The 15,133-nt window shown below is 42.5% G+C and overlaps 1 protein-coding gene across 1 annotated transcript in view; it reads right to left on the bottom strand.

Annotated features, from left to right (window-relative positions):
- Positions 1–238: 238 nt before the first annotated feature.
- The window catches only part of syt6a (synaptotagmin VIa), an 85,379-nt gene continuing 70,484 nt past the window's right edge, over positions 239–15,133 (bottom strand). Inside the window, exons 2-8 of the mRNA XM_039010723.1 lie at positions 8,995–9,134; positions 8,693–8,922; positions 6,907–7,465; positions 4,949–5,069; positions 3,440–3,611; positions 657–807; positions 239–310 (exon numbers count right to left, since the gene is read on the bottom strand). Coding sequence (XP_038866651.1) covers positions 239–310; positions 657–807; positions 3,440–3,611; positions 4,949–5,069; positions 6,907–7,465; positions 8,693–8,922; positions 8,995–9,134 — 1,445 coding nt within the window. The remainder of the gene's footprint in view (positions 311–656; positions 808–3,439; positions 3,612–4,948; positions 5,070–6,906; positions 7,466–8,692; positions 8,923–8,994; positions 9,135–15,133) is intronic.

The following is a 15,133-nucleotide window of genomic DNA, read 5'->3' as shown; positions in this document are numbered from 1 at the left end:
TTAAACAACGTTACTTTCACAAATAACTGACGATGCTGATCCAGGATCTGGTCTTAGGACTGGGAGCACTCTATGGCTACACTTGAGGGAAAGTGAAGACTGAGAGAGAGTCTCAGTGGGGTTATGTTTCTCCTTAGGCTCAGGCAGACAGAACAGACAGGAAGTAGGATCAGTAGGAGAGATAGAAGAGACCCAAACCAAACCTGGGCCATTCCGCTAGGGTCACATGTGGTTCTGCTCAGGGGCTAGCAGGACGCCTGGGGGAGGGGCAGGAGCCCTGGCTGTCAAAACTGGCCGTCCGCGTTTTCCACTGCAGTACACAGACAGACACACACAGACAGACACAGAAACACACACACACACACACACACACACACACACACACACACACACACACACACACACACACACACACACACACACACACACACACACACACACACACACACACACACACACACACACACACACACACACACACACACACACTTCATTTAGAACATAGATATTACACTGTTACAATAGCGGACATTGATTTTATCCTACATGTGATCGTTGAAAAAAACAATAATTTTAACTATATACAATATAGTACGTATAGTAAATATAGTCTACACATTATTCCTCACACGCTGCAACGTGCTGTATGAACTAACCTCTTTCTCTGATTTCTTGGCCTCCAGTAGGGGGTGCCAGTGTGCAATGGGCTTGCGTGGGTACGCCAGCATCTCGTTCCAGTGGCCCTTGCCAAGCCCCTCAGCACTGCACCCCACACGGTTCACACCAATGATCTCATTGTGACCAACCCTGCAGGGGCCAGACAACACACACAAAATCACACAACGTCAACACAACATTACAGCTAATCCTGCTCTTCAGACACACTACATTACAAAATGCAGGGTTGATTCTATAGCTGAATTTGTATTACATGCAGCAGTGTAAATGGAGAAAAAATTATATTCTGTAAACCCACCAATGTAAAATCGTGGAATTCACCTTAAATAAACTAATTTGGCATCTCCAACTCGTATTACATACATGTTGTTATCAGAGGAAACAGTTGCAAGAAGTGAAAGGGAGAGGTGAGGTGATCATGTCGCGTTTGTAATTCATGTGAATAGAGCTGAGTCATCTGGGTGGTTAAAAGGAGACATTTCCATATCTCTTTGAGAGATTATGTCTGAAATGTAAATGCGATGAAGAAAGGGTTTGTGCTCAACAACTACAAACGATAATGGCACCAACAAACTCCTCTCTGGATTGGCTCAGACCAATGGGGATGTTTGTTCTCCCTCATCATAATCCCTACACCCACAATATAATCCGAGATCGAAGGGACTGACTAGTAAACAAAACAAGGACAATTTGATAACCACAGTAGACTCGGTTTGCCAGTTAGCAACACACACGTGTGTTAATAAACTAGCACACCTGCACCCATTTAACCAGCCATGTTTGTTGATAAAGACTACCCTCAGAGCATCCCTTCAGCCAGCAAAGTGAATGTCCTGACTCCTGACCTTTTCTTTCTCTTTGTTGTCCAGTTTGTTTAAAAAAAATAGACAACACGCAGAGTGCTCTATTCGAGGAGGCGTATCGTGCAAACTGCAAAGATACAGAATAGTCCTCTGAGAGAAGCATCTGAGTTAAATGTTTTGACAATGTTTCAGCAGACGTAAAACTGAGTTCAATCAAACATAGTCTCTCTTGACAGACTCCCACCAAGTGGCTGGAAAGTGTGCACGGCAGATTTGTATTTACAGTTGAAGTCGGAAGTTTACATACACTTAGGTTGGAGTCATTAAAACTAGTTTTTCAGCCACTCCACACATTTCTTGTTAACAAACTATAGTTTTGGCAAGTCGGTTAGGACATCTACTTTGTGCATGACACAAGTAATTTTTCCAACAATTGTTTACAGACAGATTATTTCACTTATAATTCACTGTATCACAATTCCAGTGGGTCAGAAGTTTACATACACTAAGTTGACTGTGCCTTTAAACACCTTTGAAAATTCCAGAAAATTATGTCATGGCTTTAGAAGCTTCTGATAGGCTAAATGACACCATTTGAGTCAATTGGAGGTGTACCTGTGGATGTATTTCAAGGCCTACCTTCAAACTCAGTGCCTCTTTGCTTGACATCATGGGAAAACAAAATAGAAATCAGCTAAGACCTCAGAAAATAATTGTAGACCTCCACAAGTCTGGTTCATCCTTGGGAGCAATTTCCAAATGCCTGAAGGTACCACGTTCATCTGTACAAACAATAGTACGCATGTAAAAACATCATGGGACCACGCAGCCGTCATACCGCTCAGGAAGGAGACATGTATTGTCTCCTAGAGATGAACGTACTTTGGTGCGAAAGTGCAAATCAATCCCAGAGCCACAGCAAAGGCCCGTGTGAAGATGCTGGAGGAAATATGTACAAAAGTATATATATCCACAGTAAAACTAGTCCTATATCGAAATAACCTGAAAGGCCGCTCAGCAAGGAAGAAGCCACTGCTCCAAAACCACCATAAAAAGCCAGACTACGGTTTGCAACTGCACATGGGGACAAAGATCGTACTTTTTGGAGAAATGTCCTCTGGTCTGACGAAACAAAAAATAGAACTGTCTGGCCATAATGACCATCGTTATGTTTGGAGGAAAAAGGGGGAGGCTTGCAAGTCAAAGAACACCATCCCAAACGTGAAGCACAGGGGTGGCAGCATCATGTTGTGGGGGTGCTTTGCTGCAGGAGGGACTGGTGCTCTTCACAAAATAGATGGCATCATGAAGGAGGAAAATGATTTGGATATATTGAAGCAACATCTCAAGACATCAGTCAGGAAGTTAAAGCTTTGGTCGCAAATGGGTCTTCCAAATGGACAATGACCCCAAGCATACTTCCAAGTTGTGGCAAAATGGCTTAAGGACAACAAAGTCAAGGTATTGGAGTGGCCATCACAAAGCCCTGACCTCAGTCCTATAGAACATTTGTGGGCAGAACTGAAAAAGCGTGTGTGAGCATGGAGGCCTTCAAACTTAACTCACTTACACCAGCTCTGTCAGGAGGAATGGGCCAAAATTCACCCAACTTATTGTGGGAAGCTTGTGGAAGGCTACCCGAAACGTTTGACCCAAGTTAAACAATTTAAAGGCAATGCTACCAAATACTAATTGAGTGTATTTAAACTTCTGACCCACTGGGAATGTGATGAAAGAAATAAAAGCTGAAATAAATCATTCTCTCTACTTTATTCGGACATTTCACATTCTTAAAATAAAGTGGTGATCCTAACTGACAGGGAATTCTTACAAGGACTAAATGTCAGGAATTGTGAAAAACTGAGTTTAATATTTAATATTTTATATTTGGCTAAGGTGTATCTAAACTTCCGACTTCAACTGTAGGTGCCAATATATATATTTGAAACTGTACGTACAAGTCATAGTCCATGACTGAGATGTGCAGGCTGACGTGGTCCATGCTGTCTGGGGGGATGTCGAAGATGATGGCCTCGTTGTACGTGGGGTTCAGAGTGTTCTTCTTGATTGTTGTCTTCTTCTTTTTCAAACGCCTCCCGTCACAGACGAGAGACACTTTGACGTAGGGATCTGCCAGTGAGAGAAAGGAAAGGTATGAGGTGCTTATAACGAATCTAAATTCTATATTCTATAGCTACATTATCTTGAGATTAATCCTCGAACCTCGAATCAAATTTCCTGCAAACAGTTTGTCACGAGAGACATCCTGAGAGAATGAGATGACAAGTTTGTCTTTCAATGCTTGGATGTTAGTCTCTGTTAGTGTGATTTTTCGATAGAGATAGTGTAGATCTACAGTGACCTCACCTTAACTCAAACACATCAGTTTTGATACAGCAGCTGCGGCGATCAATTTCATTTCCCATATGTATTTCCCATGTGTATTGTGTATTCCACTCCTGCTCTACTTAAACCTAAATATAGCAATAACATCCTTGAAAATGTCTGGAATAATTCGCTCTACATTAAATTACATTACATTGATGAGTCAACACCTCAAGTGTTGAAAGCGGAGGAAGTGAAGGCATTTGACAGAGTGCTTTAACGGGATAAAGTGAAACAGTGTTGTGGTGAATACTGATTTCAATCTTCATCTGTCAGCTCCTATGATACATTATACCAGTATAATAGTCAGATGTAAGCTGCCCTCGATTCATAAACAAAATATAAGGAGGGCTGGCTTTGCAACCAAATATGCTTCAGGGTACCGTTGATTAGCCATGGTTTACTGCACACAGATCCAGTTCAATTCAGCAACAACTGGGAGACATGTAAATCCTCTGAGGAGGGATGTATAACTTGTAAAATGTAAATAAAGATGAGAGGTAAATAATAACATGTCTTATTTTGGGTTGAATGAATACAACCCGATTCGTGACATTTAACTCACAGTGAATGTCACTTTAATTCCAAAGCAAACATATTTCCTGTAATGGTATCTGGTTATTGATAATATAAATGGAATATGGAACAGCAGACTTTTAGTCTGTGTCCCAAATGGCACCCCATTCCCTACATCGTGCACTACTTTTGCCCAGAGCCCTCTACAGTATATAGAGAATAGGCTGCCATTTGGGATGCAAACGTACATAACAATGAACACCGCCTGAAACCTCATAGAAATAAGCTGCTGGAGATGACATCTTCATATTGCCACTGATGAATATTAATAGATTCCCACAGAACTAGAAGCAGTAGAGAGGACTTCCCTTAGTTTGCTGTTTTAATTTGACATTTTATGTGACTGTATCTATAATTTCATATGTAACAGTCAGGGTAGGGTGTATTTCTACTTTGAGTCATTACGACAAACAATGAGTCACACATATGCACGTAGACATGGACACACACACACGCACACACACACACACACACACACACACACACATGCGCGCACGCATACCTACCTGAGTATCCCGTGATATCCATGGCCTTGAGGTTCCTGCACTTGATGACGGTGAGAGTGAGTCGTCCAGCAGTGGGAAGGTAGCATAGTGAGAACATGATCTCTCCCAGGTCCACGCTCTCCTGTGGGAACAAACAGAAAAAAATTTAAGTTACACACACACAGCACTGGAAGGATTCCTTCAGGCCCCACTGACGCACGGGCAAAAACACTAGGATGGAAATGGATTGTAAAGCCAAAGTCATTCCAATATCCCTCAAGAGCTGTATTTGTGTGAAACCTGCCATCGCACACAGAACTGACTATCAGGCTCACGCTCAAGAAGTTATAATGAAAAATCAGCAGGACAGTGACAAATGGGCACTCTATGGCCCTTCTGTGGAATTACGCATCTAAAGACATACAACATAGAAAGTTACAGTGGGTTACAGGAAACGAAGCTAAGGAACAATGTGGAGACTGCAGTAATGTTTTCAAATCAGTTAGTTTAGGCATTGCCCCTTTGCCCTCTCCGTCTGAAGGCAATATGACCTGTTATTAATGCCTCCTCTCAGTAAAAAAGTATTACTTTTCAGGGTATTAGTGCAGCGTTGTAGCCAAAGGGCAAGGATTAAAGCGGTGGTTGGGTGTGGCTGAAGGCATGGGCTGCAAGTGTCAATGTTATTTGGGAAAATGCAAAAATCGGGGTTTGAGCCAGGATTAGTGTTCAAATTTAAGATATGTCTCAGGTGAGATCGTTTTTTGAGTTCTGAAGCAATACAACCACACCCCTTCAATTCCTCTGAGTTTCTAGTCAGCCACTATCATTTAGCACTATATCACCACAGGATGAAGCAGTGGAAACAGTGGGCCTACCTACACATTTCTATTATGTATTACAGATATTGATTAATCACCCTCTAACCGGCCAATGATTAGTAAGCAAACCCTCCCAAAACAGTTTGTATGGATCAAACACTGCCTGATGTCAATAATTCTTTCTCTCCGTCCTTCTCCCAGCCCGCCCCCTCTAGACTCTTTATCTTCCTAATGCCTGTGGGTTGGTATTATTGATGCATTCCCTTGATCCAGCCCATTGATGCAGTACTTTCATCCAGCCCAAGGCTCAAGCTCATGTTACAGGTACATGCTCCTAAACCCCATATTGTTTAATCTACTGCATCCTTAATGAAACAATTCATGAGACATTTAGAACCCCCCTTGTCTGCATACTGCGTACTTAACTTTGCAATTGCCTACAAGATGGTGAGCTAGGGAGTTTTGGCAGTGAGTCATTCCTTGTTCAATAAAATGTGTGTGCTGAGCAACGAGGCAACTGCTTTCTGCCACTTTAGCAATAACTACTAGATTATTGAGCGGTGCCTCCAAAGGCAGCTGAAGTTCAACAATACGGGCCACAGATAATACTCTGACTGAAGTGCCTTCCAGTGAAGAGAAGCATCAAATAGATTCCAAACGGACGCCAACAACATAGTGCACTACTGCACTTAGCACAACAAGACATCCTCAGGACACCATCAAAAATAGATTAGTATAAAAATTAATGACCACTTCAGTATGTCGTTGGAAGGATCACATTTTTTTTTGCCCAGACAGTTTCATGACCTTTGTAATGATTACAAGTACTTGTTATGCCTTTAGCTTATAACTACTGTCATTTCATATGATGAGAATAACATCTTACTTTAGAAAAGTATTTATGACACACTGAAAAAAAATGCATATTTTTTTCTGGGGGGCATAATGATTTGAATGAGGTTATTATTCTAACTGGTTACACATGTAAACAATGTTAACTCTAGGCTGGTCCCAGATCTGTTTGTGCTCTCTTGCCAACTCCTATGGGCTTTGTCATGCCAAACAATGGCCATAGGAGTTGGCAAGACAGCACAAACAGATCTGGGACCAGACTATGTCAACTCTGCTTTAAGTGAGAGATTAACAGACATATGTTCTTACAGTTGTGGTGTACTGAATGTCCCTCCAAATGTCCGTCTCTCTGGAGAGGTCTGACGTCTCAACGAGGTTATCCACCACCACCTCCCCGATCATATCATGTCTGGAGAACCTGTCAAAGTCAAACACACTCATGTGGAGCTTCCTAACAGCCAGCTCATCATAAGGCACGGGGAACTGGAAGGACTCGTCGAACGTGGGGTTGAGCGTCTTCCGGTGGACGCGCGTCTGGAACTTCTTGCGATCAGGGAGAAGATAGATTTTGACGTAGGGGTCTGAGCTGCCGCACAGGTCCTTGGCGGGCAGGTCGAAGGCTTTGAGGATGTTGACCAGGAGGGCCTCATTTTCATAATCGTACTTCAAGGAGAAGTTGATCTTCCCACAGTTCTTGGCGTTGCTGTTCTTGGCGGACTCGTCAGTGTCCAGGGTCTTCTGTCTGTAGAGCTCGGGTTTGATGCGTCCGATGCTGGTGGGCTGCTCGTCCTCGTCCAAGTAGTCATTGCCAAGGTCCAGGCTGATCGACTGCATCTGTCTGGGCAGGTGCCTTTTGAATGAGCTGTGTCTGCAGAGACGGAGGAGAGAGAGGGGGGAAAAATACGAGAACCTTATAAAACCATGCAATCGGTAGTAGCAAAGGGCAGTGTATACAAAGGCAGAGACAGAGGAGAGAGAGGGGGAAATATAAACAGCTTCATTATGATGCCTGGAGAAGTCAGTGTTTGAAGAATTGTGCTTGATTGCCCAGCAGGTGAATTCAATTCCAAGTGGTTTTTGAATCTTAATAGTGTTTCTGCAACCTAGAACCGTATGGTCCTCGATTCAATTTATTTTACTCAGTAGTACAAATAGTCCTCATCTTAGGGTCTGTTATTCAATACGGGTATGGGGTCTTTCAAGACAACAGAACATAAAGATTATGTCATTGAAAAACAATTTGAGATACATCCAATAATCAGACCCCCCGTTGGAGTTGTGGCTATGTGGAATAATAGCTGTGGGATTGTTTTACTGGTGTTTCCCCCCACGCTTTTAAGTGTATTCCATTACTTCTCATGAAGTGATCTGGATATATTAATTACCATATTTTAAATTAACAGCACCAAATGGCTCACAGGCAGAAAGTATATGGGCTTGGGAGGACCAAAACAAAAGGAAACTTAATTGCCTTTTTGCACTGTGATAATCATGCAGAAACTGTATTTTTAAATGGCTGCGGAATAACAAATTGGATTCAGATAAAAAATGAATGACTAACTTTCTTTGTGCAGTTCTTATGAGATTTGTGAGGTCCCTATGAGGATTCTTTATAACTGACGATTGATATTTCTGCTGACTACCAGACCCATTCAGTTTTCTGTATGTATTTGTGTGTCTATGTTAGTGTGTGCATATGTGTGTGTGTGTGTGTGTGTGTGTGTGTGTGTGTGTGTGTGTGTGTGTGTGTGTGTGTGTGTGTGTGTGTGTGTGTGTGTGTGTGTGTGTGTGTGTGTGTGTGTGTGTGTGTGTGTGTGTGTGTGTGCGTGCGCGTGTGTATGTGTGTGCGGCTGTGGAATACTCAAGTGGATTCAGGTAGATTAAAAGTACATTTTCTATCTTTGTTGCCATTATGTGGATATTTGGCCTGTACTGTCAGGTTCCTATGAGGGTTGCCAATTCCTGTGATTCTTTAGAACTGACTATCGATATTTCTGCTAACTAACTGAGCCTTTTAGTTTTCTGACCACGCCTCTGTGTGTGCGTGTGTTTGTGTGTTTATGTATTCATGTCGATGGCGCGGGTGTGTGCTAACCTGGAGGAGGAAGCAGGCTCAGTGGCCTGCCGCTGCATGCGTTGAGTACGCCTCATAAAGTGTTCCCTCATTGAGAGCTGCACCTCCGCTGGGATATCAGGTGACGTGTGGCTTATCTTCACAGCAGCCTCCAGGAAACCCACGGAACCCATCGGGTCCTTCACTTTCTCCGTTGCCATGGTGACCGGTGACTTCTGCTGGTTGGGGCTTGGGAGGAACTGGTGCTGGGGCTGAGGAGGGTGGATGTGGAGGTGGAAGGGGGGGCAGTCGTCTGGGGGACCGCAGGCCGGGGTCAGGGCTGCAGAGCTGGAGGAAAGGGCTGCTGCTGCCTTGTTCTGCCAGTAAGGCACCCAGCACAGCTTCCAGGAGGCGAAGGCACAAAGAGTCAACAGGACAAGTCCGCACACCACAAACACGCTGAGGAGGAGGCCAAAAGTGACATCTGGAGCAGATCCGCAGGGACCAAACGCAGGATCACACAATATGGACAAACAGATGGAGGAGACAGTGAGAAGAAAATCAGAATCAATTAGATTGAAACACAAAATATGGAACAGTAGATTAGTATGGCACAGTGGGTGCAGCATCACGTTAACACCATAGATTGGTATTGCTGTATCAGTGGCAATGAAATACTGGCGGTAAGTCAGCCAAATGTTTACTATCCAACCTGTTTTCGGAAGATTGATGATCATATTATACATTTGTCTTCATTGCTGTATGGATGTGTGTGATAAATACATAAACGCTCATCCTTAGAAATGGACTCTGCACGAGGGAGTAAAGCGCCACTGTTCACCCCAGCACCTTTCTTATTGTTTTTGTTCCGTGAACGAAACAGAGGTGAGGTGCGTCGAGCAGTGTGGTCCAAAAAATTGCAGTACGTATTTTGTTGTTCTATCACGTGTGCAATGATGTCCGAGGGAAAAAACAGTGTTGGTTGTTTGCAGTAACTTCTTTGTTGTTGTAATATCCCAAACAGATGTGGCAGTTCCCCCATTAAGGATTACAACTTTAAAGCAGTAAAAAGATAAGTAACACACACACACACACACACACACACACACACACACACACACACACACACACACACACACACACACACACACACACACACACACACACACACACACACACACACACAGTTGTTATCGCAGTAGCACACACTTTGTTGCAACTGAGTTAAAAAGTAATTACAGTTAACTCTGATAAATTATAAATAGGCATATCATCTATTTCAATAGCAACAAAGACTCTTGGGATAACTGCCGCAGAGATAGTTGCATCAATGAATGGGGTGTGTTTCTAGCCTATCTGTACGTGTGTGGGTGTTAAGACGAGACGGGGGTGGGGTGTGCTTGGAACAACCCAAGTCATTTACATTTCAATATTATGAATATGCTTTCTGGAAGAACAAATGGGATCCAAAGACCTGGAGAGCCAACGAAAATGCTGACAGGCAGCACCAAGCAAACATTAATATGAATTGAGAAGGCATAGAAAAAACACCACATTGTTGGCTTGGCCCAGTGTTATTCAGTAAATATATTCTTGATGCAATGTAATTATTTTTCTCCACCTGATACTTGCCAACGTTTCCATACTTCCACAGTGGAAAATTGACTTTTATTTCTTCGGTTTTGCTGCAGCATTCGTTCTTTGCTGCTGCAGTCTTGATTACTCTGAATTGTCTGCAATAATTCACACTGAACAGTCCCTGAGCATCTTGGGGCTTTCTAAGTGTATTCTGACTCCAATCTCAACATAATTCCCAACTGTTAGATAGATAAGACGACCTGCTCCGAGGCAGATTCAATTAGTTCCTTTTAGAAATTCAGCTGGCTCAACTGTTTCTCAGTTTAATGGACAAATATGAGCATATGTTAAACATTTTTACTGCAGGATATTTGTTCGTTCAACAGTTACATTATAGCCTATGACATAATATTTAGACAGGAAGATTTGCAAGTGGTTCAAATGAAACATGGATGGAATATCAGCATGGATTCTTCTTTTTCTACATTTGATCCTTTCAGAATCCTTTCACACTTTACCTGATCTTGTATTATAATTATTAGATATCTTCATGCATGTCTTATGGTTTCGAGTGCAGTTATAACTTTCAAATGTCCACAGATAAAAAACGGTACATTTTTACTCAGATGAAAACTCTCATGTTCAGAACTATCCATCAAATAATTTTATAAATTGTGTGTCCAGTACGGAGCACTTTAGGCTTATCCAAGATGGAGACTAGATTTCCAAGACTGGGGGATTTGTGCCTCTGCTCCTAGGGGATTTCAACATTATCCCCGGCCATGACTTCTCCTTGTCAACTACCATTCCTCACAGTTCTGCACAAAGGACAGTGTTGACCAACCTATCACTGGCACATTTTTCATTTGCTGTGATGAAAAATGAGAAGATACAGTAGATTGATGGTTTATGTAGACTATCTGAAGGGAGCATAGAATGGATATTTTATGTCGCTGAAATGGTCTACGATGGCTGAGAAGAATTTTCCCAAGATATGTAACCACCGATAACATTAAACACATTACCAATTGGTTGTTAAAGGGATACTTCAGTCTTCCAGTCATTGCGCTAACACTTGTTAGTATCCGTTTAATTATCCTACGCACATATTTATTTCCCAATATGACAGCATAACCGGACATTGAATCATCGGAACACGGAACCAAATATTACGTGCACTGACAGTCTGTCACAAGACACTTCCGCACATTAGATCGTTGACATACAGTTATCAGAGCTCTATTTGCTCTACATATAGTGGTGTCCACACTAGAGACAGTGATGTACGCCCACAGCTCTAGACAGTGGGCAGTGAAGTTCTATTTTCTCTCTGTGTGATGTAATGTACACACTAGACAGTGCTGCAGCTGTAGATACTGGGCAGCGAGGCCAAAGCCCACTGGGGGCTGATCACGGTGCAGTCTTTTGTGTTCCTTCCCAGACAGACAGACAGACAGACTGGTGGTGACAAACAGACATACAGGCAGGGGCTGCATCCCAAATGGCATCCTATTCCCAATACAGTGCCATACTTTTAACCAGACCTATGGACTCTGGTCAAAAGTAGTACACTATATAGGGATTAGGGTGCCATTTTGGGAGGTACACAGAGTATTGGTCATGGTGCAAGGGTGTGTGTTCCTTCCCAAACCGACAGACAAATAGTATAGGGTAATGAAGCAGAACAGTGTGAGGCCGTTACTCCAAGTGGGGTGCTGGGCCCAACCACACTGAGACAGACAGACAGATAGATAGACAGACAGCGTGGGAATGGACTGACCTCAGGATTTAAAACGCTATTGATGATCACATCCCCCCAAGACGGATCAGCTTTACAATCAATCAAAAGGAATTGTTCAGGACGCCTTCTCATGACAGAACCAGTCAGCTTAGGCTACTCAATCGATACTCCTTCAGGTGTGGATTTAGAAAGGTGAGGAAGAAAATATTGAGGTATGATGCAGTGATAGATGATTGACTACTGCTATTTTAATAGCACAGACATAGCATCTGTGCTTTATCTCTAAGCCAGCTGGAGTACTCCCAATGGTTTAAACATCAATATGGTGTCTTGCATTATTGGCTCTCCCTGGGCCAATATTTTTTGATTCATTACATTACACCATGATGTAAATGAGAAAGGTTCAACCACAGTAAATGCTAATGACAGCTAGTGCAGTAAACACTTGCAAATGAACACTTGCAAAAGTGTTCATCCCCTTGGCGTTTTTCCTATTTTGTTGCATTACAACCTGTAATTTAAATTGATTTTTATTTGGATTTCATGTAATGGACATACACAAAATAGTCCAAATTAGTAAAGTGAAATGAAAAAAATAAGTTGTTTTAAAAAAAACTGAAAAGTGGTGTGTGCATATGTATTCACCCCCTTTGCTATGAAGCCCCTAAATAAGATATTTTGCAACCAATTACCTTCAGAAGTCACATAACTAGTTAAATAAAGTCCATCTGTGTTCAATCTAAGTGTCACATGATCTGTCACATGATCTCAGTATATATACACCTGTTCTGAAAGGCCCCAGAGTCTGCAACACCACTAAGCAAGGAGCACCACCAAGCAAGCGACACCATGAAGACCAAGGAGCTCTCCAAACAGGTCAGGAACAAAGTTGTGGAGAAGTACAGATCAGGGTTGGGTTAAAAAAAAATATCTGAAACTTTGAACATCCCATGGAGCACCATTAAATCCATTATTACAAAATTGAAAAAATATGTCAACACAACAAACCTGCCAAGAGAGGGCCACCCACCAACACTCACAGACCAGGCAAGGAGGGCATTAATCAGAGAGGCAACAAAGAGACCAAAGATAACCCTGAAGGAGCTGCAAAGCTCCACAGCGGAGATTGGAGTATCTGTCCATAGGACCACTTCAAGCCGTACACTCCACAGAGCTGGGCTTTACGGAAGAGTGGTCAGAAAAAAGCCATTGCTTAAAGAAAAAAATAAGCAAACACGTTTGGTGTTTGCCAAAAGGCATGTCGGAGACTCCCCAAACATATGGAAGAAGATACTCTGGTCAGATGAGACTAAAATTGAGCTTTTTGGCCATCAAGGAAAACGCTATGTCTGGCGCAAACCCAACACCTCTCATCACCCCGAGAACACCATCCCCACAGCATGATGCTGCCACCACCATGCTTTACTGTGGGGATGGTGTTCTTGGGGTGATGAGAGGTGTTGGGTTTGCGCCAGACATAGCGTTTTCCTGTTTGTTTTTCATCGGCAGGGACTGGGAAACTGATCAGAATTAAAGGAATGATGGATGGCGCTAAATTCAGGGAAATTCTTGAGGAAACCTGTTTCAGTCTTCCAGAGATTTGAGACTGGGACAGATGTTCACCTTCCAGCGGGACAATGACCCTAAGCATACTGCTAAAGCAACACTCAAGTGATTTAAGGGGAAACATTTAAATGTCTTGGAATGGCCTAGTCAAAGCCCAGACCTCAATCCAATTGAGAATCTGTGGTATGACTTAAAGATTGCGGTACACCAGCGGAACCCATCCAACTTGAAGGAGCTGGAGCAGTTTTTCCGTGAAGAATGGGAAAAATCCTAGTGGCTAGATGTGCCAAGCTTGTAGAGACATACACCAAGAGACTTGCAATTGTAATTGCTGCAAAAGGTGGCTCTACAAAGTATTGACTTTGGGGCGGTGAATAGTTATGCATGCTCAAGTTTTCAGATTTTTTGTCTTATTTCTTGTTTGTTTCACAATAAAAAATATTTTGCATCAACAAAGTGGTAGGCATGTTGTGTAAATCAAATGATACAAACCCCCAAAAAATCTATTTTAATTCCAGGTTGCAAGGCAACAAAATAGGAAAAATGCCAAGGGGGGTGAATAATTTCGCAAGCCACTGTAGCTGTGATTCAACCCTTATATTTCCACAACATCAATCCATGTGTTTGAGCCTACAAAGGCCTTGTATCAAAAGACCACGTGAAAGAATATGTTATGTTTCTGGACTTATAATTGAAAAAAAGGATTCATAATTTAAATGTATTTGTATTGTTTTGTCTTGAAAGCTCTGAAGCTCCAACATACATTTATATCAACATCAAGCTCAACGCTGGCGCCAGTAGGCCCAGTAAAAAGCTCTACTGTAAAGTAGCCTATTTCAATATAAGGATAATGGAAGATAAAAAGGGCTGGCTGAGACCTCAGCCAATATAAAGTGCTACCAAGCTAGGCCTTGGCTGGAGCATATGCAGCCTTTCAGAATGGCCCACTAATTTAATTAAGCATTGTTTTGAAGCAGAGTCAAAGAGAAAACGGAAGCCCTGGGGTTTTTCACCTCAAGTGCCTTCAAAATATAACCTGGTTTCCATAGAAACCTAGTCATTAGACAGATGTATGCACTCTCTCTCCTGGCTGTTATGAATCGACTCAGCTCTCCAGCAAAAACAACACTGTCCAGTCCATCTTTGCAAAGACCTAACGACACGATGCAAGAGATACCAAATACACTGCTTGCAGTGCACAACATGAGTTGTATTGCATTAGTAATGATGCATTAGAACTTGTATTACACATGTTGCAGACCACAATGCAACAGGGAGAGTGTTTAATGATAAGCCAAGGTCAACCTTTTGGATTTAAATCTTTCAAGATCCTTAAGTATCCGTGGTGATCAAATGAATTAAAATCTTTGGCGTGTATTGCTTCGCTCATTTTCTGGAAAGGGAAATCTCTGAGGAAGGTGGGAGCAGCGGTGCTATCCCTGCCCTGTGCCCCTCAATTACAACTCAAGGCTCTCCCTCCAACAACACATCGCCAAGACAGCTGATATTTCCCTGTGAAGGAGAGGGGAGCCACAGCAATGGAGAGTGGCTCAGAGTCACGCTGCTATCAAAGACAGGGGAATTCAGTTGTGCTATAA

The sequence above is a fragment of the Salvelinus namaycush genome, chromosome 16 (genome assembly GCF_016432855.1).
Source record: "Salvelinus namaycush isolate Seneca chromosome 16, SaNama_1.0, whole genome shotgun sequence".
In the NCBI taxonomy this organism is placed as follows: Eukaryota; Metazoa; Chordata; class Actinopteri; order Salmoniformes; family Salmonidae; genus Salvelinus; species Salvelinus namaycush.
Note: the sequence above shows the minus strand (reverse complement) of the source record. Positions and strands in the feature narration are given on the sequence as shown.